At 35.4% G+C, this 24,109-nt stretch overlaps 1 protein-coding gene across 8 annotated transcripts in view; it reads left to right on the top strand.

The window, feature by feature from the left end:
- The window catches only part of CHD9 (chromodomain helicase DNA binding protein 9), a 100,426-nt gene that overhangs the window by 45,019 nt on the left and 31,298 nt on the right, over positions 1-24,109 (top strand). For all 8 annotated transcript variants that reach the window (XM_082319866.1, XM_082319867.1, XM_082319860.1 and 5 more), the window contains 11 exons: positions 8,509-8,620; positions 12,141-12,290; positions 13,587-13,655; positions 13,788-13,843; positions 15,256-15,373; positions 15,918-16,004; positions 17,409-17,546; positions 19,752-19,873; positions 21,121-21,364; positions 22,537-22,713; positions 23,619-23,762. In XM_082319866.1, the coding sequence (XP_082175992.1) occupies positions 8,509-8,620; positions 12,141-12,290; positions 13,587-13,655; positions 13,788-13,843; positions 15,256-15,373; positions 15,918-16,004; positions 17,409-17,546; positions 19,752-19,873; positions 21,121-21,364; positions 22,537-22,713; positions 23,619-23,762 (1,417 nt within the window). The remainder of the gene's footprint in view (positions 1-8,508; positions 8,621-12,140; positions 12,291-13,586; positions 13,656-13,787; positions 13,844-15,255; positions 15,374-15,917; positions 16,005-17,408; positions 17,547-19,751; positions 19,874-21,120; positions 21,365-22,536; positions 22,714-23,618; positions 23,763-24,109) is intronic.

Genomic DNA, 24,109 nt, shown 5'->3' with positions numbered 1-24,109 from the left:
AGTATAAAGGTTACTGCTCTAAACTCAACTTGATTCTTAACCTGAACCTTCATGGTCTAATTTTTCTTTTCTGGTTATGGGTTGGCGTATGAATGCTGCTCGTAATACTCCTTAGCACCCTGTATAGTGCTTCCTTTTCTTTTTTTCTCCATCTTGTTAAAAGTGGGATTTTGGATGTGTACTTCCAGAGTTGATTTCACTTTCATGTTTCTGAATTTGTTTATGTTCTATAACAGACGCTTTGCCTGTTTGTCTAATCGGAAAACTTACACAGTGTTGTTTAGCTAGGTCAGTTTCCTGAAGCTTTTATGCGAATTGACCTTAGTATGCTTCTTATTCATTCTTTTGGATAATTAACAAAACCTGCCAAAATATCATCTGTATATTATAATACATAGTTCCCAGATTTTTACTGTTTTTAATCAGAAAAGTGAAATAAACTGTTACCTTTGGTTTATGCTTCTGCATTCAGTTTTCAGTCTTCGTGAAATGCTTAGCTGGGAACATCAGTTAGAATCAGTTTTCAAGATATCATGAGACAGCGTCAACTGAGAAATAGTCGTTTCTCAAACTATGTTTTTAATCATGATATTTGTGCTTGATCCAAAGTACACTGAAACTGGTAGAGAGACTCAGATTTAATTAAGTATGGTTAACTTTTCATAATTTTTACATTGAGCTGTGAAGGTTTGCTTCCCCGTTGTTTACCACTCTAATCAGCTAATGCCCCAGTAGCACTGTATTAACTTAATCGTGCTGCCAGGTATTGCTTTAACTATGTGGGACACATACCTAAAGATTTAGCAGTCAGATCCTGTTAAAAAGCAGCGAAGAGCATCTTATAGAGCCACATATTACAGATTTTACAGAATTTCTATGTAATTTGATGGAGAGCAGTAAATCAAATGCTTTGGGGCATCCACATACTTCATTTTTGTATCCAGCCAGCTTCATGTGTTGTGTTAGCATTACTTTTTATTATTTATATAAATACATAAAATGTTAACTGTTTAGCAAAGAATAGACTACAGTGGTTTTGAACAGCAGTAATTGCAAGAAGGCCTTGATTTTTTTTTTTTTTTAAAGAATAATCTTACCAGACTCTGTTTTCTATGCAAATGTAACTATTGGTTTTATATAAGAAGAATATTTACTATAGAATGGCTATACTTGTGTTTTCAAAGGTAGTTAAAAAAAATTGTGTGATTAATAAAATTTGTTTCATTTAGAGAACAAAATTAAATCCAATAGCTAGTAAGGGGTTTAGAAGGCTAAACAACTCTTACAAAGTTTCTTCCTATTTTACATTCTTAGGAAAATATTTCTTAATGAATTTTAAGCACATGCTCGAAATTATTGTTACGTCAAAATAGGATCGGGGTTTTAAATGTGTGGGTTGCTACGCTGGTTTTCTCATTTATCTTAAAATAAAACAAACTCTGACTGAATCTTGGGAGAAAATTTTAACATGTTAAAATAATACCTTTATAAGACAAGTGCTTTATTGGGCAAGGGGGGGAAGGGAGGACCTCAATTCCCTGAAAACTTTTGGCTTTCTCTTGGAAATAAGGATTTTTGAGATCTGTTTAAAATTGTAAGAGAAAAATTACTATTTTTACTATTTTTAATCGTTTTTCTCCTTATTGAGTAAAAAAGAAAAGTTGCGTACATGACATTGCTTGCCATTTAAGGAGGAACGAAAACCTGAAGACAGTAAAAAGTCCCCTCATGATTAAAAATATAACAGTTTATAACAGTTGGCAATTGTTTATTTATCAACTGTAGTTCTTCTACAAGTAATAAAAGCATGAGCGAAACCTTGAAACCAATTAAAGTCTACAGTAAAAAAAGGGTAAGCTAAGTATAGGTTTTTAACAGTAGTGGAGAATTTGTTTGAGTGCATCTGGCTTTCCTTTATAGAAGGAGTTCCGCTATACGTCCATCCCAGATGAATATCTTTCTTTTCATTCAGTGTTTTCGATAGCAAACATATTTGACTTGCAGTAACTGTTAAACATGCTGATTCAGTTTGGATTCTTCCGAGAGTCTGGATTCTGAGAGAGGAGGTGGTGTGGAGTTATGTGTGTTTGAGAAGATCTGAAGTCAGACTCGTGTTTCAGGTGACTCCTGTTTGAGCTGAAAGAGCAAAAACTACTAAACTACTTACAAATATATTGGGGTTTGTTGGGTTTTTTTGTTTGTTTGTTTTGTTTGTTGTGGTTTTTTTTTTTTTGAGAAGTGTTTGGAGGATGGTTTTACTCTGATCTTTCACATCTCTGCTAGCATCAAACATAACCTATGCAATATGAGCACAACTGTACCTTGTCTAGTCCAGCACTCAAACAGCAAACTGTTATGTAAATTGTGATGATAAGCTTTGCTGGAATCTTACAAGGGTCCTGTCTGCGTAGCGTGTCCCACGTAGCACGTCCTGTCTTGCTCTTGAGGAGGATTTGCGGAGGTACGCAGTTGTCCAGCTGTGAAAATGAGATACTCTGTCTCACTGATCTGGCAGAGCTGGAACAGTAGTTGCTGAACAGACTTTGATAAAATTGCCAGGTAGCCATCAGTAAAAAAAAAAAAAAAGTATGCTTTTGAATGTAGTACGATACAGCTTTTACTGAAATAGAGTAGCCCTCATCTGGGATCAAGATAAGTTTTAACTACTGTGTCTTAATTTAGGGGACAGGATGATTTTTAAACAGTCTCTCCCCCTGCCCCACCCCAATTAAGCATAATTGGTATGTCTTTGGGGGCTTCATGTTAACTGTTTACGTTTTCCTCAGTGATTCCTATGAGATCTACATGAACAGAAAAGAATTACAGCATGATTCTTTTCAATTTATCATTGCTAGTTATTAATTTACTAGCAGTTGCTTTCTAGGCAGGCTGTGGCTTTTCTAAAGGTGGAGATTAAGGTAGTTAATCCTCTGACCTGTTGAAGTCATAGAAATAATGCCTGTTAATTTCAGTCAAATGGTTTAGAACTGGATTCACTAATTAGTAAAGTTTCTGTGCCATAAGCATTGGTGAAGATAAATGACTAAATTCTTTTATTACCAAGAACATTGTAAGCATATGACAGAAATTATTAGAAGTAGAAGAATGCATCTGTAATGTATTTAGTGTTATCAAATTAAGTAATCAGTTTGCTTTATGCGTTGATTACTGTGGTAAAGTTAATTCGTTGAAATTAACTTACTTTACAATTTTTCTGAGGACTGCGGAACCACTTTTCATATCCTGGCTATTTACCAAGGTGCATTGATGTTTAGGAATGTATTTAAACCCTTAATATTTTTGCGTAGAGCTTCTTTCCATTTATAAGCTTTTTCTAACTGATTATAATTCTAGTTCTTCCATTTAAGGTAATGCATATTTAAACTAAAAAGTCTACTTCTTACCACATGATTTGAAGGGTAGAAGAATTATGAATTTTTGAACATTCTGTTGTTCAAAAAAGTAGATTGGCATTTAGGTTTTATAGCTCTCAATGTATTCCCACCTACTCAAACACAAAATTAAATATCATGGCCCTGATGAAAAGCAGCAGCTCTGCATTGGTGATGTAAAGGACAATATCAGTAGACTAAATTTAGGAAATTTTTTTATCACTGCATAGTTCAAATAAATAAATAAATCCCCCAAATCCGAAGAATTTGACTTGCAGAAGTTCAATTCAGGGTGGTAGTCCTTAAGTTCAAAACTGTTTCCTGCTATCAGAAATGGCTGTATTGTTTCATGTGCTAAAAGAAAAATGGTGGAATTTTTTTTTTTATTAACCCTTAAATTATGTAGTAATGAATCCAGCAAGTCCTGTGTGATCCTGTTCAGTACTCAAATGAGTAAATGTCCTTCTTTCCTTGAAGTAGGTCTCACATGTACTGTTTACAAGACAGAGCATTTTTAGGATCCAGGACCCTGACAGAAAATTTTTACATGATCGCTTGTTGATATGGTACTGTTAAGATGGTTTGAAACCTCTGCAAACCCAGTTAGCATCAGGAGACATGGGGAGGGGGGTGGAAAGGAAGTGATTTGCCTCTTACACTGATCCTGTATCATTTAAGTTTAAATGCATAGAACTTGAAGTGAATTTCCTAGAAGGCAGACATTGTAGTTGTCTTTTGTGTTTTGTGTACATCAGGCAAATGTTGGCTAATAGATCTATGCTCAAAGGGAAGAGATCTCGCTGAATCTTTTTGTTCTGCTAGGTCTGTTAGATCTCCTGTCACGATGAGAAATGACACACAAATTCCAAATTTGATCATCCTTCTGGGATGTCTTTGCATGCACTGAGCTGTGACTCCTTGGTGAAGTTTTCTCTGCTCCCAGATACTAGTTTTGATGCATAAATTGAGTCTAAGTGACATAATCCTAAGTTTCTACTGCAAGATATATGAATGCAAAATAGTGTGGTCTTATTGAATAAATAAAAAAACACTTGTTTGTTCTCTTGCATTATTATTATTCCAATGTTGAATGAGCCTGAAATGGCTGTTGGTTCCAATGAGACTATAGGAGTGTGTTAAAAATCTGTGCACAATCCAAAAGTTACTAATTTGAAATATAACTGGAGAAGGAGACAGTGGCTAATATTAGTGTGTTGGTATTATTTATTAAACATATGCTAAAAGGATAAGAGCAACTGGTTTTATGCCACCAATTTAACTTTCATTCCACAAGGATACGCTATCTTGTCACGGAAGTATCTGCTTTGTATTTTGCCTAATAGATAAGATTTTTAGCTAAGTGATAAAGAAATACTAATACGTTGATAACGCCAGAGTTTTATTGCTAGTAATATAACGAAGTGCTTTGACTACAAATTAAAATGTTTGGGAGGTGGCTTTGGACACTAATAATTACTTAACTTGGTGTTTCTGTGTTTTGGGAAAATTGGAGTAAAATGATGTATTAAAGGCATGCATTGAAGGCCAGCAATACTTCTTATTTCTTACATGCCTAAAACATATTTGCTGTTTTTCTTTTCTTTCCTCTTTAATACTTCCCCATGTTCACTATTTGGAAGGCTTTGAAAACTGTTCTTTATAATTTTAAAGCTGTTGAAAGTGCTGACAACTCTTCTGTCACATTTTCTGCTATCAGACAGAAGGGGAATGGAGCAGATTCTTACTGGTTCTTAAGTTATAAGGAAGAAGTTGCGATGCTCCTCAAATAGTGGTTCCTCGGGGTCTTGCTGATACTTTGAGTCTTTTAGTTTTGTGGATCTAAACCACGTTAGGAGTCTTGTGCTAAGGATCACGAGTAATAATGGCTCACGAGATGGCTTCTTTTTAAACTTATAAGTTTCTCAACGTCTTTAGTTTGTAGTTACAGAAGAAGGAAATAAGTGTTGAAGAAATGTACACTGTCTAATTGTTAAAGTATTGCTAGATGTTATGTAATAAGGTACTTTTTAAATTTAAAAAGGCAAGAGAAAGTGAAATCAGAGTGGAGTCTAGTGATGTTATTTATTCTGTGTCTACAGTGTGCTGTTGCCTTTTCATAGAAACAGAATAGATAGTTTCTGTTCAGAACAGTTTGTTTCAGGGTGGAAAAAGGGATTTTAGCCAAGGATCTTTATGCTTTCACGCAGGAATTTATAAACTGGCAAGAGAACTTGCTCTCTCAATGAAAAATTTTCACAGAATTCATCCAGTTTACAAGCTTCTGAAAATTATTGTTTTCACATAGCAGATTTTTTAGAAGTTTTTGGCCAAAATATGAGCAGATTGCATTTTTACTAATAGAAATGCGTGACTTTAGCACCATACTGTCGTTCAGCAATTTTTGATAGCAAGGAGCATTGTGGTTCTGGGCACTGGATCAGAAAGATGTGAAACCATGCATTTATTCCTCTCATTGGCACCATATCCTTATAGAGGAGGAAACATTCTGATCTGCAACATGTAGAGAAGATGTTAAGAAAATTTCAGGGAGATGCTTGTGAAGAGAAGTAGTGGGGGTGGGAAATACAAGATCAAGATAAGACACACAAGCTGACAGAGAAACAGAATATTATGTGTAAGACTGCAGGGGCGGCGCAAGAGGTGAACACAAGGTGGGACTGCAACTACAGAGAAGGAGAGGAAAAAATGTGCAAGAAAGATGTAGCTGGAGCAGTGTAATCACAAAATAAGCCCATATTCTAAAACAGAAGGTCCTTAAAATCCTTTGCAATTCAATGGATACCACTACAACCTGTAGTAAAATAGTCACGGCCTTTCTTAATATTGTGCTTCTTGAATCCAAAAGGGACCCGAGCCTAAAACATTGGGCAGTAGTGCATGAAATGAGGATGAACTATGGTTGCACAGATACAAACGCTTAACATAGCAACGCGCATTTATGAAGCGTTTTAATTTACCATATCACAAAAGAGGATCAAAATTTGGAACAGGTTGCCCAGTGAGGTGTCAGCTTTGGAGATAAGCAGAACTTGACTGGACTGAGCAACATAAAAGAACTCTGAAGCTGGCTTTGAGTAGGGACCAGATGTCCTCCCAGAGACCTCTTCCAGCTTGACATATCTCAACACTTATTTGATGAAAGAACATTTAGTTATCCTTTTTCTTAGTTGTTAATAGTCTTGTTGTTCGTTTAAAAATCAAAACGTGTATCCCATTCACAGTCATCTCTACATGCCATACATGCATCAGGCCTTTAATGCCTTTGCTCCAAAACAAAGAGAAGACTTGGGATCTTATTTATTGGTCAAAAATAATAATTTACAAGTTATATCATGTGAGTTTACTGGATTGAATATGTTCTATGTCCAGTTATTTCAGTGAAAAGATCAACAAGGGACAGGTACAGATTAGCATAGCTTGTTGTACTTAACATATGGGCAAAGTTTAGAAGAGTACATACCCAGTTGAGACCAGAGGTTCTTCTAGCCTATTATTTTCTCTCCAGCAATAGCCAGAAGCAGATGCAATAGAAAGAATTTAAGAGCAGGGAAAACATGCATGATACTCCTTAATATTTTCCCAAACTCCAAAGATGCAAACCAGGAACTTCATGGGATAGGGTACCATTTCAGGAATTTACTGGTCTTCCAAGAAATTCTCACTTATAAATTTGTCAGGTTTCCCTTCAAATCCATGTTAAATTTTAGCATCCTTTTTTTTTTTTTTTTTAACCTTTCCACTGAACATACCTAGTGGTTAACTATTGAAAACCAATGAAAATGGTAATTTCTTCTTAAAATATGGTTATAATCTTTTGTAAGCCCTGTTGCTTTAACTATCCATAGTGTTTTGGTAATATAGGGTTTTCATTTTCTATGTGGGCTGTTATTTTGGACGTAGTAAATATGTGATAGTTCTCTTATTTGGACACTTGCAAAGAGAAGCAAATGAGATGCAAGTGTTTTAACGTTTACTTTCTAATCAGTGGTTTTTCAGGTGGCCAATATATCTGATGCTACTTTGGTGTAAAATAACTTGTATTGTCTGTATAAAGACTATAAAGTCTTGTGTTTCATTTGTTCCATAAATGGCAGAAGAGGCTTGTATGCTGGAAAAGTTACCACATTTTCTGTTACACAGATCTGATGATTAGATACTGTATGAAACATATATTTTAGGACAGCTCTTTATCTGCGATTTTATTGGATAGTTTGTCATCATTCTGCAATTATGCCACTGAAAACATATTTAAAGAGGAGTATTTGGCACATTTCAAATATGAAAAAATAAATATTTTGACACCCTTTATTAAAAACAAATCAGATGAATTGGTATCATGATTTACACCATAACCTTTAAATCTGAACAAAGAAATAATTGGTGCTTTTTCATTAGAATTTAACTAATTTATTGAGCACAATGTTGGTTCTTAATGTGTTCTGAGAGGTTTTAAGATTTCTTACAGATAAAACTACTGGGTTTTAAATACAGCTTCTTTTTTTTTTTCTCCCCCCCCCCCCCCCCCCCCCCCCCCCCCGGCAAAAAGGATTAATGCAATTCCCTCATTTTTACCATTGAATGACTTATTTAAACATGCAAGTTTTGGATGTCAGACAGCTTTGAATGATTTTAGATAGTTGTCCATAGCTAATTTTTTTGAATAAAAATAAGACAAGCTATGTATTTCAATGATAAATTGTTTCATTTACTGTCATCATCTGCAGATGGTATTGGTGCTAACTTTGTATAGTTTACCGTTGTCAATTAGTTTAAATGTTGGATTTTGCATCCCTCCTACTCATTTGTAGATTTAAAATATGTATGATAGAGGAGTTTGTGCTAGTAAGGTAACTGCTTGCCTGAAGAGAAACTCAGTAACAGTAGAAACTCAGTAACAGGAGTAGCAAATACTATCTACTGTAAAGTTGTAGCTTTTTGTTTTGAGGCATATTTTTCATTTTCCTGACAGGTGCTTCCTGAGTTTTATATAAGAACAATATGGGAATTGCTAATCGATGTGGTGTTATTTTTAATCTTGAAGTTAAGTAGATTAGTATACGGCATTCACTTAGATGTTGGGTTTTTTCCCTAACAGAAAGCTAATCATCACACTGGGTAAGAAGCAGAAAAGAAAAAATGAATCTTCAGATGAATTGTCTGATGCTAAGCAGACTCCACAGCGGCCATTGAAAGATGAAGACTCACAGGTAAGTAGTCAGAATTTTTCCTCTTTTAAATTTGTATGTGTTATTTCTACAGGTCTTTTTTCCCCTCTCTCCAAAAAGTTATACTCCTTTTGACACAGTGACAGTTGCTCTCTCACTGCTCGCTCTCTCATAGGTAGAACCTTACATTATCAGCTACTTTTCCCAGTTGAAAATCAGAAAATCCTACAGGTTAGAGTCCGCTTTCTGTAACAGGACATAAATGCCCTGCTTGTATCAGTTTCATTTCAGTGCAGAAGTCCATAGATTTGAGACTGTAAGTACTCATCTGTTGAGCTGGCAGTTAGACCTGAGCCTTACTTTGGCTGACTTTGTGGGGAAAATGCAGAGATTGCCTAATAGAAGGGACATCTGTCAGCGAAACTGGCTCTTTGAGAACATTTAAAACGCTTGTTTCAAACTTTACTGTTTTTTTCTGAGCTCTGCTTCTGTAGAAACTGAAAGAATTGGTTTCTTGCAGTGTTGGATCTGAAGGGAGCAATGATCAATATGCTGATAGGCTCTAGCTGCTTGGGGAATACTTCGGAAGGAAGTGCCAGATGAAGAAGTAAAGTGGATGAGTCGTTCCCTTGAGGAATATCTCCCTTGTAACTTTCTTTCTGCATTTTTTTCATAGATCGCCCTGGTATAATAGTAGTATAGCTGATTATTTACAAAACTTATGCACAAAGAAGTATGAACTGTTTGTAAGAGATTATGTCCTATTTATGCGTATGTTAGTAACAGAATTCTAACTTTCTTGCTTTAGGGCAAACTCCATTAAAAGTGAGGTTATATGCTGGTAATGCACAGGTTTTTATCCTGTGGCAGTTTCATCCAGAGAGATTAAATCAATATTCAAAATAAGATGGTGTTGAGTAAAAATTAGTTGCATTATTTGATGACAATGTCAGAAAACAATTATGAGGTACTGAGTTGACCTTTAGTATTTCACAGATAATAATGCTGAGGGGGAAAAAGGATCAGAAGCCGTTTCCCAGAATGGCTTTTTATTAGCTTAAGTGATAGCTTGTCTTAGGTAAAGGTTAACTGGAAGGGAACATGAAATTATTTATTTCTCAGGGAATTTGTCTTGGTATAGAAGGTCCATTTAGTACACTGAAGGAGGTGAGAGCAAGTTTGGTGCTTCTAAAGTCCTGTGACTTACCAATAGTGTTCTATAACCAGGTACGTATAAATTTGTAGGCCAACAAATAGAATACCAAAGACTGAAGATCTTTTTTTTTTCTCTCATTGCTTTTGGGTTTTTTTGGATATTTGATTTTTAGCACGACAAGGGTCATCTTCAATTCTAGTGTGGATAGACAGGGAGTATCATCAAATTGCATGATCCTGGCATGAAGGGAACAGAGGGTGGAGATAATACGGGGTGGCGTAGGATAGAAAAAAATTTATACTGCAGAATGTCACAGCACTGCCCTGTCTATCTTCGAAGGAGTTTGGGAGAAGCATAACAGGAAAGACTTAAGTTGCTTTACTTCATTAATTCATTCTCCCTTTAGTTTTCGAACATTTTCATGATTCTCTTTTCCTATTCCCAATAGCTGTCTATTTCTAAGCTCTGGGGGGCAATTTTAGTGTTTTGTTTTGTTTTCTTTCCCTAATTCATTTTGTATGCTTAGTTTCACAGTAAGTGTCTTCCTTAAATACATTGATTTATTTCTTGGGAAAAAAAAAGTGTGATACTACTTTATTTTATGCCTTAGAGCATTTATTTATGACCATGCTTCTCAGCTCAGGGAAACACAAAGGTTTTTTTCAAACAGCTCAGGTTATATATTAATATGTTGGAGAACATATGTCTGTTGATGTTTTGTTAATCACTGCATACTTTAAGAAAAGACATAGTGAGAAGGATTGCAAATGCCAGTTAATGCCTCGTTAGGTTTTGCAAAACTCAACAAATACTTAATGAGTAAAACTTGATCCTGGTTCTTAATTCTTCTTTTCCTAATTCATATGTCATTTTGCATTGCTCCTATTAGCTGGCATCTTTTTAAAAAAATTCTACTTGTGTCAGCAAAATATTGCTCATTTAACTATAATGTGACATTTTGTGTCACATTAATATGTCTGCTTAAATCTGAAGTTTCTTTTCGTGCTAACACCCCACCCGTCACACGCTTGTTTTTTATTGAAGAATAGCCTGTCTGCATTATTGTGGAAGGCTGATAGAGTAGCTTCATATATGCACTGTCCCAGCTTCTCCAGCAGAATGGCGATGCCCGTTCTTTGATTTCTACTGTATATGTAGTGTTACTACTCTACCTTACTAAAATACTTACAATGTAATAGTTAAAGGATACCTAGGTCTTTTACCAGATACCAGCTAGACCAAGGGCTGAATTTAACAGTCAGGAAGAAAGTTCCTGTGCTGCAATCTTACTGTTACTTAATATCTGCTCTGCAGAAGCCAGTATGACCACAGGATTTTGGTTTTTACTCTGTTCACAACTTGTTCTTCTCCCAACTGATTACTACAGTGTCTTGCAACTGATAAATTTTGTATTGCAAACAAAAATACGCTTTGCTGTGTAGCTCAATATAATTAAATTATTTTATAGAGACTGTTTTACTTTCCTGATTTTTATTTTTATGATGATCAGTTTTGTAAAGCAGATTGCAGTGTTTTCAAATGTTAGCTGACTAGTTTGATTCTGCTATCATTACTTATCCACTGGATTTACAAATTAATCTTATGGTTAAATATGCAGTGTCTCATATATTGGTACTGAGGGGTGGAAAGGATATGCAATATCCTAATAATGTAAGCATTTGAAACTTAAACAGTGAGTGAGAAGGAATTATTTTCTTAGACTGAACATTATTTCTCCTGCAATCCCTGGATTTCAACAAGTTCTCTCTGGAACTTGTTGTCCTCAGATTCTTACAGGAACAAGAGTGAAAGATTAGAGAGAGAAACCATGAAGAAAGCCAAATGCTGCTGTTAAACAAGCTTGATTAACGTGGAGGAGAAAACAAATACATAAACAAAGCAATAAACTTTCTCAGCCGTCAAATCAGACTTCATCAGCAATCTGACCAGTATTTTGTAATGGAAATCTTTGTAATTTTTTTGTATAGCACTATTATTTAGTAGAGACACTTAAGCATATTTTCTGTCTTTCACTCAGATTCTTGAATTGGACAGTAACACGCCGCTGTTACACTGCATTATGAAATTGCTGTTGAAATACTGATGCTTATGGCAGATCTGTTATATATCAGCTTTGTTCCCATACCCTGAAAATATTGCTTTTGAACTTTAAGAATAAAAGTATCAAATGTTTATATGAAACAGAAAAAACCCATAATATAATAGATCTAAAATAGTATGTGGCTACTTCTGTCCCTCTGTGATTCACATGCTTCATGTTTTCTATCAAATGTTGGCCTTTGGTTTTAGATACAGCTAAAGCATTGCTTAGAGTGTCCTAAAACTTGCAATTCATGTTAGAGGAAGTTTTTGGTAAAACCTCTACTATTTTTCTCCTGCATGCAGAAGAGAAGATCAAATCGTCAAGTTAAAAGGAAAAAATATGCTGAAGAAGGAGAAGGAAAACAATCAGAAGAAGAAGCAGCTAAAGTTTCTGTGAAAATCAAAAAGAATTCTGCCCCTCTACCTGCTGAACAGCCTTTACAATTATTTGTGGTAAGTAAAAACTGGCTTGGTCTGTAGTAGAAGCTTCCCATTTGTCTCAGGTGGTTCAGTGAATAAAGCTCATAACTTGGAAGGAATACGTTATTATTACTAAGCCATGGTTTATTTAATGTGACATCTTGCTAAGATCTTGAAAACTGGAAGAAAGGGCTTATTACTATTTTTTTATTTTCTGTTATAAACATTTGTTGACTTAACTGAAGTTAAGGATAAGACTAAGGATAGGTGTATCTCAATGTGTTATGCTGCATAGGCATATGAAAAAACTGTATGCTAATATCATCATGACTTTCAGAAATATAAAATTGAATCTGTGGGGATCTCTGCTTACCAAGATTTTTTTTTTTTTTTTTTTTTAAAAAAAAAAGGATGCTCCTACCTTCCCTCCCCCCCCCTTCAGGTTTACAATTCACTGTTTAACTTGTGCCAGCTCTGGTACTCACACTTACTGTTGAGCCATTCTAGGTAAATAAAGTGGCAGGAAAGAAACAGGAAAAAAAGTATTTGTGAAATGTTTGAAGGAGTGCCAAAGTTGTAAGGGAAGGAAAAAGATAGTAGGATTGGGAACAAATCAGACAAGAGGGAAAGTGACTTTTTATTGGAAGCAACCTTTAAAGATTGGCTCTTTATCTCTGGAACCACAGCTTCAGTCTTGGCAGAGCTAAGTAATCCCATATCTGTGTCACACCTAAGCCCTGCTGGAATTCCCAGGCGTGACCTTGTCTGCCTGATTCCACAGCATGTTTGTTATCTCTGTTCAGAGTAAATCTATTAAATTGAATTTGACACGTGCTGATTTTGTTTTATTAATTTTTTTAAACCTGTCTGCCAGAGTTTTTATTTCTCCATATCTGTATAACGAAATTCTGCGTATGTCTGCTGCATCAGATCAACTCAACAGGGCGTTCACAGTGAGTCTGTATCTGGAAAGCATCAGAATAACCATTGCTTGCCCTATAAGTGTGTTGGCAAGCGAGCATTGCATCTGATGCTCTTTGGAAGTGCCAGACTTACTGTACTTCTGCATGTACTTCTCTCTGGATATAGACCCGGATTTTAAATTTTACTCCCAGACTGTTAAAGAGAATGCTACTCATAGAGGTCAGATTTGCCTTTATTGTTAATCTTTTAACCAGCCACTTGTGTTTGAAGGTTTTAAGCCCGATCAGTTTGAAGAGAGGGCATTTACTGCAATTTGTAATGTCATTGTTTTCCTGTTTTAAGTCTGATCAGTTTGAAAAGAGGGCATTTACTGCAATTTAAATCATTGTTTTCCTGCATTTATAGGAAAATCCAAGTGAAGAAGATGCAGCAATTGTAGACAAAATCTTATCCTCCAGGGTAATAAAGAAAGAAGTAAGTGATTGCCATGGGATAAAGTTGCTTATTTGAAAAAGGGTTTTGTATTATTTTGTATTATTATTATTATTATTTATTATTTGAAAAAGGGTTTTGTATTTCACATTTCCCCTGAATTTCCTTTCCTAGATATCTGCTGGGATGACAGTAGAAACAGAAGAGTTTTTTGTAAAATACAAGAACTAGTAAGTATTAAAAAGTTGTTTAATTGGAGGTGTTGACTGAAATAAGTACCATATTCATGTACTATAGTTTGAGGATTACTTATAACCAGATTTTGTCGTCTTTTGAGATTTTTCTTTTCAAATTTAATCTTAAAATTGCCAAGAATCTGCATTATATTGTTAGTAATAATTTTAAAATTATCAGTATTGTGAAACCAGCAGTGACCAATAAGCTGACAACCATTAGTGCCAAAAGAACAGAATTTTTAGAGAAGATATATTTATTAAATTCAGCAGGGGCTACATGCCTGAGGCTAATTTTAATTTCATGAATTTAAATCAGAGCTATTTTGCGAACCTAGATTAGATTTACAGTGTCATACTTTTAGGAGAGGTTGATGTAAGAGTTAGCCTTATTGTTTTAAAAAGCAAAAAACTTCTAGCATAAAAATGATTTTACATGAGAAGCAGGAAATAAGAATGAACAAGAAAAAGCACTTTTTCCATATTTTCCTGTTTTAAATTTCATACCTATCTTCCTGTCACTACTCAGTTCTTGATGTGGAAAATGCAAGCGCATTTTTAATTTTATATCTGTGAGTAATTTCACTAGATTCTTGCTAATAAATGTCATTTTTTTGAGTCTCTGAATTCACATGTTTCTGGAGACCATCTAGCTCTTGTTTTCTTAAAAGGTAAAGTCTGCCTTTTCATCCGAGAATGAGTAATACCCAGCAATAGCTCTTTGTTATTTCTAGCATATCTTTAGAAAGCTTAAGAAGTGATGAAAATATATTAAAAAAGAGTGTGAGGAAGAAATATATGTACTTCTGTGAAACCAGTCTAACTTCAGAAAGGCTTGCTTGGGGTGCAGTTAGATGGTGTAGGTACTGGTGCTCATGCTTGCTCCTTGCTTTAACTCTATTACTTCGTGCTTCTCTCCCAACCCAGTCTGATGGCGTGTTCCTTTTTGTCATGGGCTCTGATGCTCCTCACTGATCTTCTAATGGGCTCAGCTATATAGTTCATCAGTACCTGTGAAGACATGTTCACATGAAGTACATGAAAAAGTTAGATCCAATATATTAAGTACTATGTATCTCTTGGTACTTTCTGATAGAGGTGCCAGATTTTAAACTTGATTTATTTAAGCTCACGTCAAATATGCTTGTTTCTCCTCTTGGGACACATGAAGAAAATTTGTGAATGCATAGAGTTCTATGGATCCTAGCCTAAAAACACTGCCTTAACTAGATGTTGCAAGAGGATTATTTGGAGGAATAAATGTTTGCTCTTTACAGTGAATTCTGTCTTAAATGATAAAATGTTCTTTTTTGAGTGAAATTCTGCTGTATAAAATATTTTAACTGTATATTAAAAATAGATAGCTTTTGCTTTCACTGATAAGTTAATGTTAACCTCTGTGATTTTAGTTCTTATCTCCACTGTGAGTGGGCCACAGAACAACAGCTTTTAAAGGATAAAAGAATCCAGCAGAAAATAAAACGATTCAAACTAAGGCAAGCACAAAGAGCTCACTTTTTTGCAGATGTGAGTATGAAATATACAATTAAACAAGCTTTTTTTTTTTTTCCCTTGTAAAATTGTGATTAATAGTTTGCTTTTAAATAGAACAGCTGTATGTTGAGAAGTGAAAATTAGCCGTCAGGGTTGGGTTTTTGGTTGCAGCAGGGGTTGTTTGTTTAACATAATTTTAAGAGCAAGTATTCTGGAGTCACTGAACTGACCTGACTTGCATGGTTTAAAATTGGAATTGTTTGGGTAACTACTTAAAAGTGGTAAGGAGGGAAAGATTATGTTAGTATGGCTAGTTTCTCTACTCAATGACTTTCCCAAGACAGCACTTCATCCCTAAATGACTGCATTTTCTGTTCTAATGTCAGATCCCTCTTCAGTGCCAGTTGCCAAAAAAAAAAAACACCGGGGGGGGGGGGGGGGGAAGCGATTTTAAGGTGTGTGCAAAAGCCTCAATAGTGTCCAACTGCCAGATTCCTTTTGTGTACAATGAGACCAAGTCTTAGCATATACCAGCTGCCTTTGTCTCTCTACTGATTTTATTAATCTTGCATTGCAGATGGAAGAAGAACCTTTTAATCCTGACTATGTTGAAGTAGACCGGGTATTAGAAGTATCTCTTTGTGAGGATAAGGACACTGGTGAGGTAAATATATCTTAAAGCATGTCAAGAAGATATACACCTCCAAGTAGTGTTTGATAATCGTAATTTTAGTAGATTTCAGAGTAACACCCTAATGATTTTAAGCTGCAATAATATTTTTAATGAGATGTGACAATCTTGTCATTTCCTATGCTAGCCATGTATTTTGCAATAGAAATCAGAGTTCAATGGCTTATATTTTATTAGTATTAATAGGTCAGAGTAGACAAAGCTTAGGTAGTTACTGAGATAAATGTGAGGTTTGATAATTGCCTTGTGAGTTCGACAAAAAGCTGATCCCATGTACTGTCCTGTCTCTCTGATAGTGATAAGCGGTCGCTGCTGAAAAAAGCACAAGAAGGCAGGGCAGTGGCGGTTCCCTCTTTCCCTCTAACGCTGTCCCTAGGCTTTAGGCAACCAGTGATCGAGAGGTGTGTTGATAGTCACCAGTGGACCTTTCCCTCTGCATTTATCAAAACTCTTTTTTTTAACTTAAAGTACCTTTTCTGGAAAGCTACTACAGAACCAAAACATGAGATTAGAACATAAAAAAAAAAAACAGAAAAGCAAATCAAGCAAGTAAATTGCCAAAATTCAGGAAGAGTTTGAGGCAAGCAGAGAACAAAGACTGACGAAGTTGTTGATTAAGGCTATTGGAATAGCTATGACACTTATTCTGTTCTCCTCAGTGGCAAAATGAGCAGACTTTTACCCAGTGATTTCTGCAGTAATCTTCCTAAAGCAGGGTTGAGGGTTAAAATTACTTTTCATTGTATGCAGCAGATTTGTTGTTACTACGCTTCTAGAAAAAATGTGATGTTGTCATAAGACTTTCATCCAGCTTCTTGAAAGATGACTTTTTATTTGGTTTTTAAATATTTATTTACTGAATCTAAATAAAACAATCTGCTCTGGTTCCATCTTTTGAGACTTTTCCTAAATTTTTATATATGTTGCCCAGCAGACCTGTAAAGCTTTCTATTTTGTTGAGAAGACCTCTGTTTTAGGAACTTTCTCAAGCTCTTTGTTTTAGGCTTAGGTAGCCTGATTTGGAGGGTAGAGGAAATGTTCTGGGTAGCATCTCTGTAGTTAACCTCTCTAGTTAATTCCGCCTCCGCCACCCCGTTTCCACAAACATGACAAATGCAGTAATTTGTCTTTCCTAAGACTAAGATTTACTTGTGGGTAAGTGGGACTGAAAAGTACTCCAGGGGTCTACAAGTGGCAGAGTGTGAGAAACCAAGGACAAGTAGGTAGACAACAAGATTCTATACCGAACACTTTAAAGAGTAACAGAAATGTGCTTTTGTTTCCAGCTCATGTAAGCTAGCTACTTAAATAGTAAGGCATATTAACAGTCTGTATACTAAATTAAAAGCTGATAACATTCAGAATTTTCTTCTGCAGCCTGTTATTTACTATTTAGTAAAATGGTGTTCGTTGCCATATGAAGACAGTACGTGGGAGCTGAAAGAAGATGTAGATCAAGCAAAAATAGAAGAATTTGAACAATTGCAAGCTTCCAGGCCTGACTCAAGGAGATTGGTAAAATTATACCTAATTTACTTGTCTGTCTTGGCAAATTGGATTTGATTTTCCCAACTTTAAACTTCTGTGTTAAAACATAAGGCTTATTGACACTCTGTGTAAAGGATCTGTGTGCCTTGTTACCTAGGAATAATAATATTTTTCAGGTAGGCATAGGTAAATATTCTCATCTAATTTATTACTCTGTTAAAAAAAATTGAAATTTTTGTTTAGGAAAAAATACAAAGTGCTATAACTTTCTGAACTTCTGAGTGATGAGCAACACATTGAAACTGGCTATCACAGAATCTAAACACCATTAAGATGAGGAGAAAACAGAATAATAAACATCCTTTTATAGAGAACAGAGTGAAGTCTTGTGCTTCAACACTGGAGGAAATTGGCAAACGAGATCTGTCAAACAGATTCCGTAATTACTTCCTGCTTTTATTTTTCTTCTTGTCATAAAGGGCTAGCTGAAAGGAAGAAAAATACGTGTAGTAAGGAAATGTGTTTTATCTTTAAATTATCAATCTTGGGTCCCACATAGCAGGAGAAAATAAACAGAACTATTTTGAAGTCCTGTATATCATTGTCAGAGTAAGACATGTGTCCTGCATGGTGTAGCATAACACTTGTTCTAGCTTGTTTATTTTACGTAACTGAATATGCACAGTGTTTTAATTTGTAGGCTTGGGATTTTATTTTAATGGTTTTTCCATCTACAGATAATGACAGTAGTCACGATTAACGTCTTCATATTATATTTAGTTCATTTTTCTAGTATTTATTTAAAATCCTGCCATATTGGCATGTGGGAAGAAGGGCTGTTATACCTCTGTTTACTGTATTTGGCTTTGAGAGAAAAAGATGATTAAAGCGCAACTGTACAACTGACATTCATCTTAGCATCGGCAACAAGTATTTTTTGTTCCAGGCTCCAGCAAGTACAAGACAGTATTTGCTGAGTGCAGCCCTGCGAGCAGGAGCGTGGCTGCTCCTGGTGTGAGGGAGTGGACAGATGCTTGCTTGGGGGTGAGGGGAGGAAGCCACAGCTGCTGGGGAGGGACAGCTGCTGCTGCGCTGAGACCTGGCATCAGGTGATGCTGCCGTTGGCAATAAAGAGATACAAAACTAAAATCTAAAATTGAGAGCTGCCAGGTAGAGCCACATGAGTCTAGAGTGAATGCGAGCATTTATAAATACTGAGAAATGGGGCAGGGCGAGGGGGGAGTACAGCTGATCAGGAAAGCTGTTACTAAAAATATTTTGCTTGATTGTGTGAGTTTGTTCGCGTTGAGATGCAGACGGTATCCAAAGAGTGTTTTCTGGTGGAATCCTACCTAGTATCAGTCAAAAACTTAATGATTTCTCTACTAAGTTGCCTGCTAAGCTAATGCCAGCCTGTTGAGTCGCCAGGCTTGGGACCGTGCGTGTGCGTGCGTGTGTGTGCGTGTGCGCGTGTGTGTCAGGTTTCCTTTAGCTTGCTAGGGACATTAAGATGATGTACCTTGATACTGTTACAGTCTGTTTTGTCATGTCCTTTGTATCCTGATCCTGCAATGCTGATACTGTCTTTCATCTGATCCCTTGGTGAAATCAATTCAGGGAACTAAACCACTCACAAGTCTGCTTTTTTGTATTCCTGGTGTTGGCTTTGTGAATTGGCTAACTGTGAGATCCAGTGATCAGCAGTAACCAGGGCAAGTGCTGAAAGGAAGGGGCAAGATCACAGTAGCTCAGCGTAGATTGCCCATACTGCTTCAGGAGGGTAGCGTCAGCATGCAGAGTTACGTAGACTTTGGGGATTTTGGGAGTCCTAAGTACTCGGTTGGCTCTGGTTGTGAGAGCGCTGTTCTTGGAGCTTCCAAAGTGAAACTTCATATATTCTTGAAGTTTCTTGTATAAATGAATTAGTGTTTCAAATTACCAGTGCCAAGCTATTTGTATGCTTAGTTTTAGAAACTAGTTGCTTGATATTATTATAATATAGTCTTAAATTAATTTTAAAAGTATTAATTTATATGGACAAATAAATAGAAATTTCAGGTTTCTGCAGACTAGTAATTAGTAAGTAATGTTAACAATGACACCTTCCCAGTTTTAAGGTTGAACAATTGCATTCTGAATGTAAATTGTTACACTCAGGAACTAGTGGGTTAAAATGTTTTGGAAAAATAAAGCATGTAATAACTTGCACGTGTATTAATCTTTCCCTTAAAGGACCGACCACCTCCAAACTCCTGGAAGAAGATAGAACAGTCCAGGGAATATAAAAATGGCAATCAGCTCAGGGAATATCAACTGGAAGGACTTAACTGGCTCCTATTCAACTGGTACAATAGGTATATGCATGGAATGTTTTTTAATGTAAATTTTAAACCATATGGAGTGAATCACTGTTACTGGGGATGAATACTGTTTTAACTAGATTTATTTTAACTGCTCTGCTTATAGCTAAAAGGGTGTAACTGGAAAAAAACAAATTGCCTTTAGATATAAGAATACAAGAATAACAAAAAAAAAAATCTTAAAAGAATAAAACTAACGTAACTGAAAATAAATTTTCAATGGATATGAGGAAATTAAAACAAAAAGCAGCTTCCACCAAAGTATAAGCTTTCAGAATTTTTGGAACAACTGGGAAACACTTGCATCTTTCAAAATGATTTCTAGAATTAGTATGTATTTCAAATAACGTTACCTCTCTTCAAAAATAAGGCTAGTAAATAATTGTGTTTTCTATGTTGTAAGCTAAAGTTAACTTCTGTTCATTAAGGCTATGATGTATTAATGGGAATATAATAACTTTCAAGATGTTTTCCAGAATGATGTATTTTCTCTGTATCTAAGTTGGATTTCTATTCATAAATCTTCCTGCTTGCTTTATTTCCAAAATATCAGTTACCTGTCCTTTATAGAGATTATGTCAACAAGCATACCATTTTACCATACAGTTTCATGATCTGCAAGAGAAAATTTTGTTTTAATTCGCAGTCAAGCACTACATAGCTGTGTGAGCATCTGTGCAAACAGAGTGAAAGGCTGGAATGTATGGCTAAGGGTGAGCACCTAGTGGTACTTCATGTAGTAATTTGGTTATATGCATCTGTCTCAGTTTTGGAAACAAGGGGAAATTTGTCAGTGATGCTATAATGCACTACTTTTAAGTGAGTGTAGCTGGGATGCTTTCCATCTGTGACTTTCAGGGAATCTTCATTAATTTCTAGCAGTTTTGTCAAGGTGAGTGTACATGTAGGAAATCTGATTAATTTAAATTCCTTTAATTAGGGCAGATGTAGTCCCAAGAGAATACTTCTGGAATATTTTTCTAGGAGAACCTCATGGAAGATCCTATTCTTGGATTTTGCCAGTGCTAAACATGATTGAAAGCTTATGGTTTTGTGTACGGAGTTCATTCTTTCACCATAACCAGGGATTGTTTGCAAGCATCTTTTATTGTGCCTCAATTTTTACTATTGTTTTAAACTGGTGTATTTGAGCTTTGTTTTTATAAATTGCCCATTTGTAACATCTTTAGTGTCTGTACTTTCTTTGATGCTAATAACAAATAAATATATTTTACTTCCAGGCGAAATTGCATTTTAGCAGATGAAATGGGTCTTGGCAAAACCATTCAGTCAATTACATTCCTCTATGAAATCCTCCTGGCTGGTATAAGAGGGCCTTTTCTCATCATAGCTCCGCTTTCCACTATAACAAATTGGGAAAGAGAATTTCGCACGTGGACTGACCTTAATGTTGTCGTGTATCACGGAAGTATGATCAGCAGGCAGATGATTCAGCAGTATGAAATGTACTTCAGGGACTCCCAGGTATTGTAATGTCACTTGTATGCAATAACTTACCCCAAACCTGTTCCAGGTAGTAGTAATGAAAAGTATACTTTACATTATCTGTACATATGTCTTAGTGAAAGTCATTTTATATCCCACCATGTGTTTTTTTAAGCTTTTTACATATCAGAATCTTTAACATACGCTTACTGAGTAAATTTTGTGAAAGTGGTTGCAGCAAGATGTATGTTGTTTCAGTACGCTGAGTAATTTTGCAGTTGAATAGGAGTGACACTGATACTCGTATGGAGATTAAAGTGTACCCAGATGGTTGCAGTTGGGTCCTGAATTTGAAGAGCAGTGAGAACAAAAATACAGCCGATTAAGCTCTATGTTACTAAAAGTTGCTGTCGATTTCCTTTTATTAGCGTAAGCTAGCTTTGTCTTTGTACAGTTTGCTTTTCTGTCTGAAATACTTCACATTAAATGACATGAAAAAACCTTGAAATCTGAGTATTTTATAAGAGCTTTTTTTGCCTTTTCTATATATTCTGCATAAATAAACAATTTTTTTTGATCTATCATGGTACTTCTACAAAATTGATAAGGCTGAAAAGTTTGGTGTTTTTTTTTTTTTTTTTTTTAAGAAGTGCTAAGTATTAAAATGACATCTTGTTTCTCTAGTGAGTTATTGTGTACTGCCTTACTGAAGGCCTTACGTATTCTCTTTGTCAGACCAATGCAGTAGAGTAAGCTGGATAAAAAGTGTTCATTTAGTTCTCAGGGGATATTTTTATTACTTACTGTGTGAGTGCTAAATGTATTACTGTCATATATTTTGATTGATTGACTGTAGGGTTTTTCCTGTCAGTCTTTCAGATTTTCCCAGGGAAAAAATGTGATATTATTTACATGCACCTTTTGAAAGAGTTTTCTTAGGTGGTTATATCTGTAATTAAAGTAGTTAAAATTTTATTGTTGGTTAGACAATATTGGATTTGTGGCTGTGAATAACTACTCATTAGTATTAATTACAGAGTTAGAGATGTAATAAATGTGTATGGGATGACAAAACAATTTATAATGTAAAATCTGATGTCTGCCTCTTGATAAAATTTCAGCAACAAAATCTTTAAATTGAGTAGATTCAATCTTTAAATTGAGTAGATTCAAGGTAATGTAACAAATTTTGTGTGTTGATGAATATCTAGGGACGTATTGTTCGAGGTACCTACAGATTCCAAGCCATTATCACAACTTTTGAAATGATTCTTGGTGGGTGTCCAGAGCTAAATGCAATTGAATGGAGGTGCGTTATTATTGATGAAGCTCACAGACTGAAGAACAAAAATTGCAAACTCTTGGAAGGACTGAAATTAATGAACCTTGTGAGTAACTATGTTTCACTTTTTGGGTTTGATTCTAGTTAAGTACAGTACGATAATAAATCACAGATTTGTTTTACCTGCCAAAAAAACCTCTAAAGCAGTCTTTCTCAGGAGACACCAGTTCCTGATACTCTCTTCAAATGTGTGTATTTTTGATAGCTGATGCTGATATGTTTTTGATGAAATAAAATGTGGCAAGTTCTAACTGTAAGCAGAATCTATTTCTGATGATACTACTCTATAGTTTGATTATTATGAAGATTTCATTCAAAATGCACTTTTTAGTAACGAAATAGTTTTTGTGCACTACTTAGCATTTAAAAATGTAGCAAGTATTTTAGACAAGTTATTTAACAATAAAAGCAAGTCAGTAATAACATTACTAAGGAAGTAGTAGAACTCGAAACAGAATTATTGTCCAGTCCCATATTTAAGGTTTTATTTGATATAGTGCAAGATTTTAAAAAGCAGATATTACCGTGAACCTTGAGGCTTTTGGTGCATTACTAGAAGAGGCACCATGACTAGTTTTGCATTGGTTTTTTTGACTTCATTATTACTTTGATACACTTGTTGCTACATGTTCTCAGAAGTCATCTTACTTGCTTTCTGATACAATGCTTAGTTTGTATTTTCCACACTAGAGAGACAGAGGATTATACATGTGTGAATATTACAGGCAAAAGTTGAAGTGTTCAGTCATTTCTTCATTACAGATGCAGGAAGATAGAATTTAAAGGAAAACTAGTAGAAAAATACTTACTACTGTTTTTATAAATCTGTTTATTACCTGTGTACTTAGTGACACGCAGAATTGGTATTTTCAGGTTATGACAGTCAGACTCAACACAAATTTTTGCAAATGTGTGTACATAAGGTCATGTGAGTTTTGTTTCCTTTTATAGGAGCATAAAGTGCTGTTAACGGGTACCCCACTGCAGAACACAGTAGAAGAATTATTTAGCCTCCTTCATTTTCTTGAACCATTGCGTTTTCCTGCCGAATCTACATTCATGCAAGAATTTGGAGACCTTAAAACAGAGGAACAGGTACTGCATGTTGAATAAGTTTGTTTTGAGCTTCAGTATTTCAGTGACTTCCTTGCAGGAAAAACTTTTGGTTTATATAGCAACTGTTATTGCTCCCCACCCTCCCCTTCACTCCCTGCATATCACCCGTGAGTTCTTTCGTCATGCAAGTTCTCTGAATTGTGCAGGCAGTAGAAATCAGTTAAGAATGATATTTTATGTTAAAGAATTATTTTTACTTTTTTGGGTTGGTTTTGTAGATTTGGCAAGTAAATAGTGAGAATAATAAAAGTTGAAGTTTTCTGGCTTTGTAGGCAGAGTCTTTGCTGACAAATGCTAAAAAGATATTCTTTTTTGGGTTTGGAGTA

This window comes from Platalea leucorodia (genome assembly GCF_965183815.1).
Source record: "Platalea leucorodia genome assembly, chromosome: 8".
Taxonomy (NCBI): domain Eukaryota; kingdom Metazoa; phylum Chordata; class Aves; order Pelecaniformes; family Threskiornithidae; genus Platalea; species Platalea leucorodia.
The sequence above is the reverse complement of the archived record's forward strand: the minus strand, read 5'-3'. Positions and strand labels throughout refer to the sequence as shown.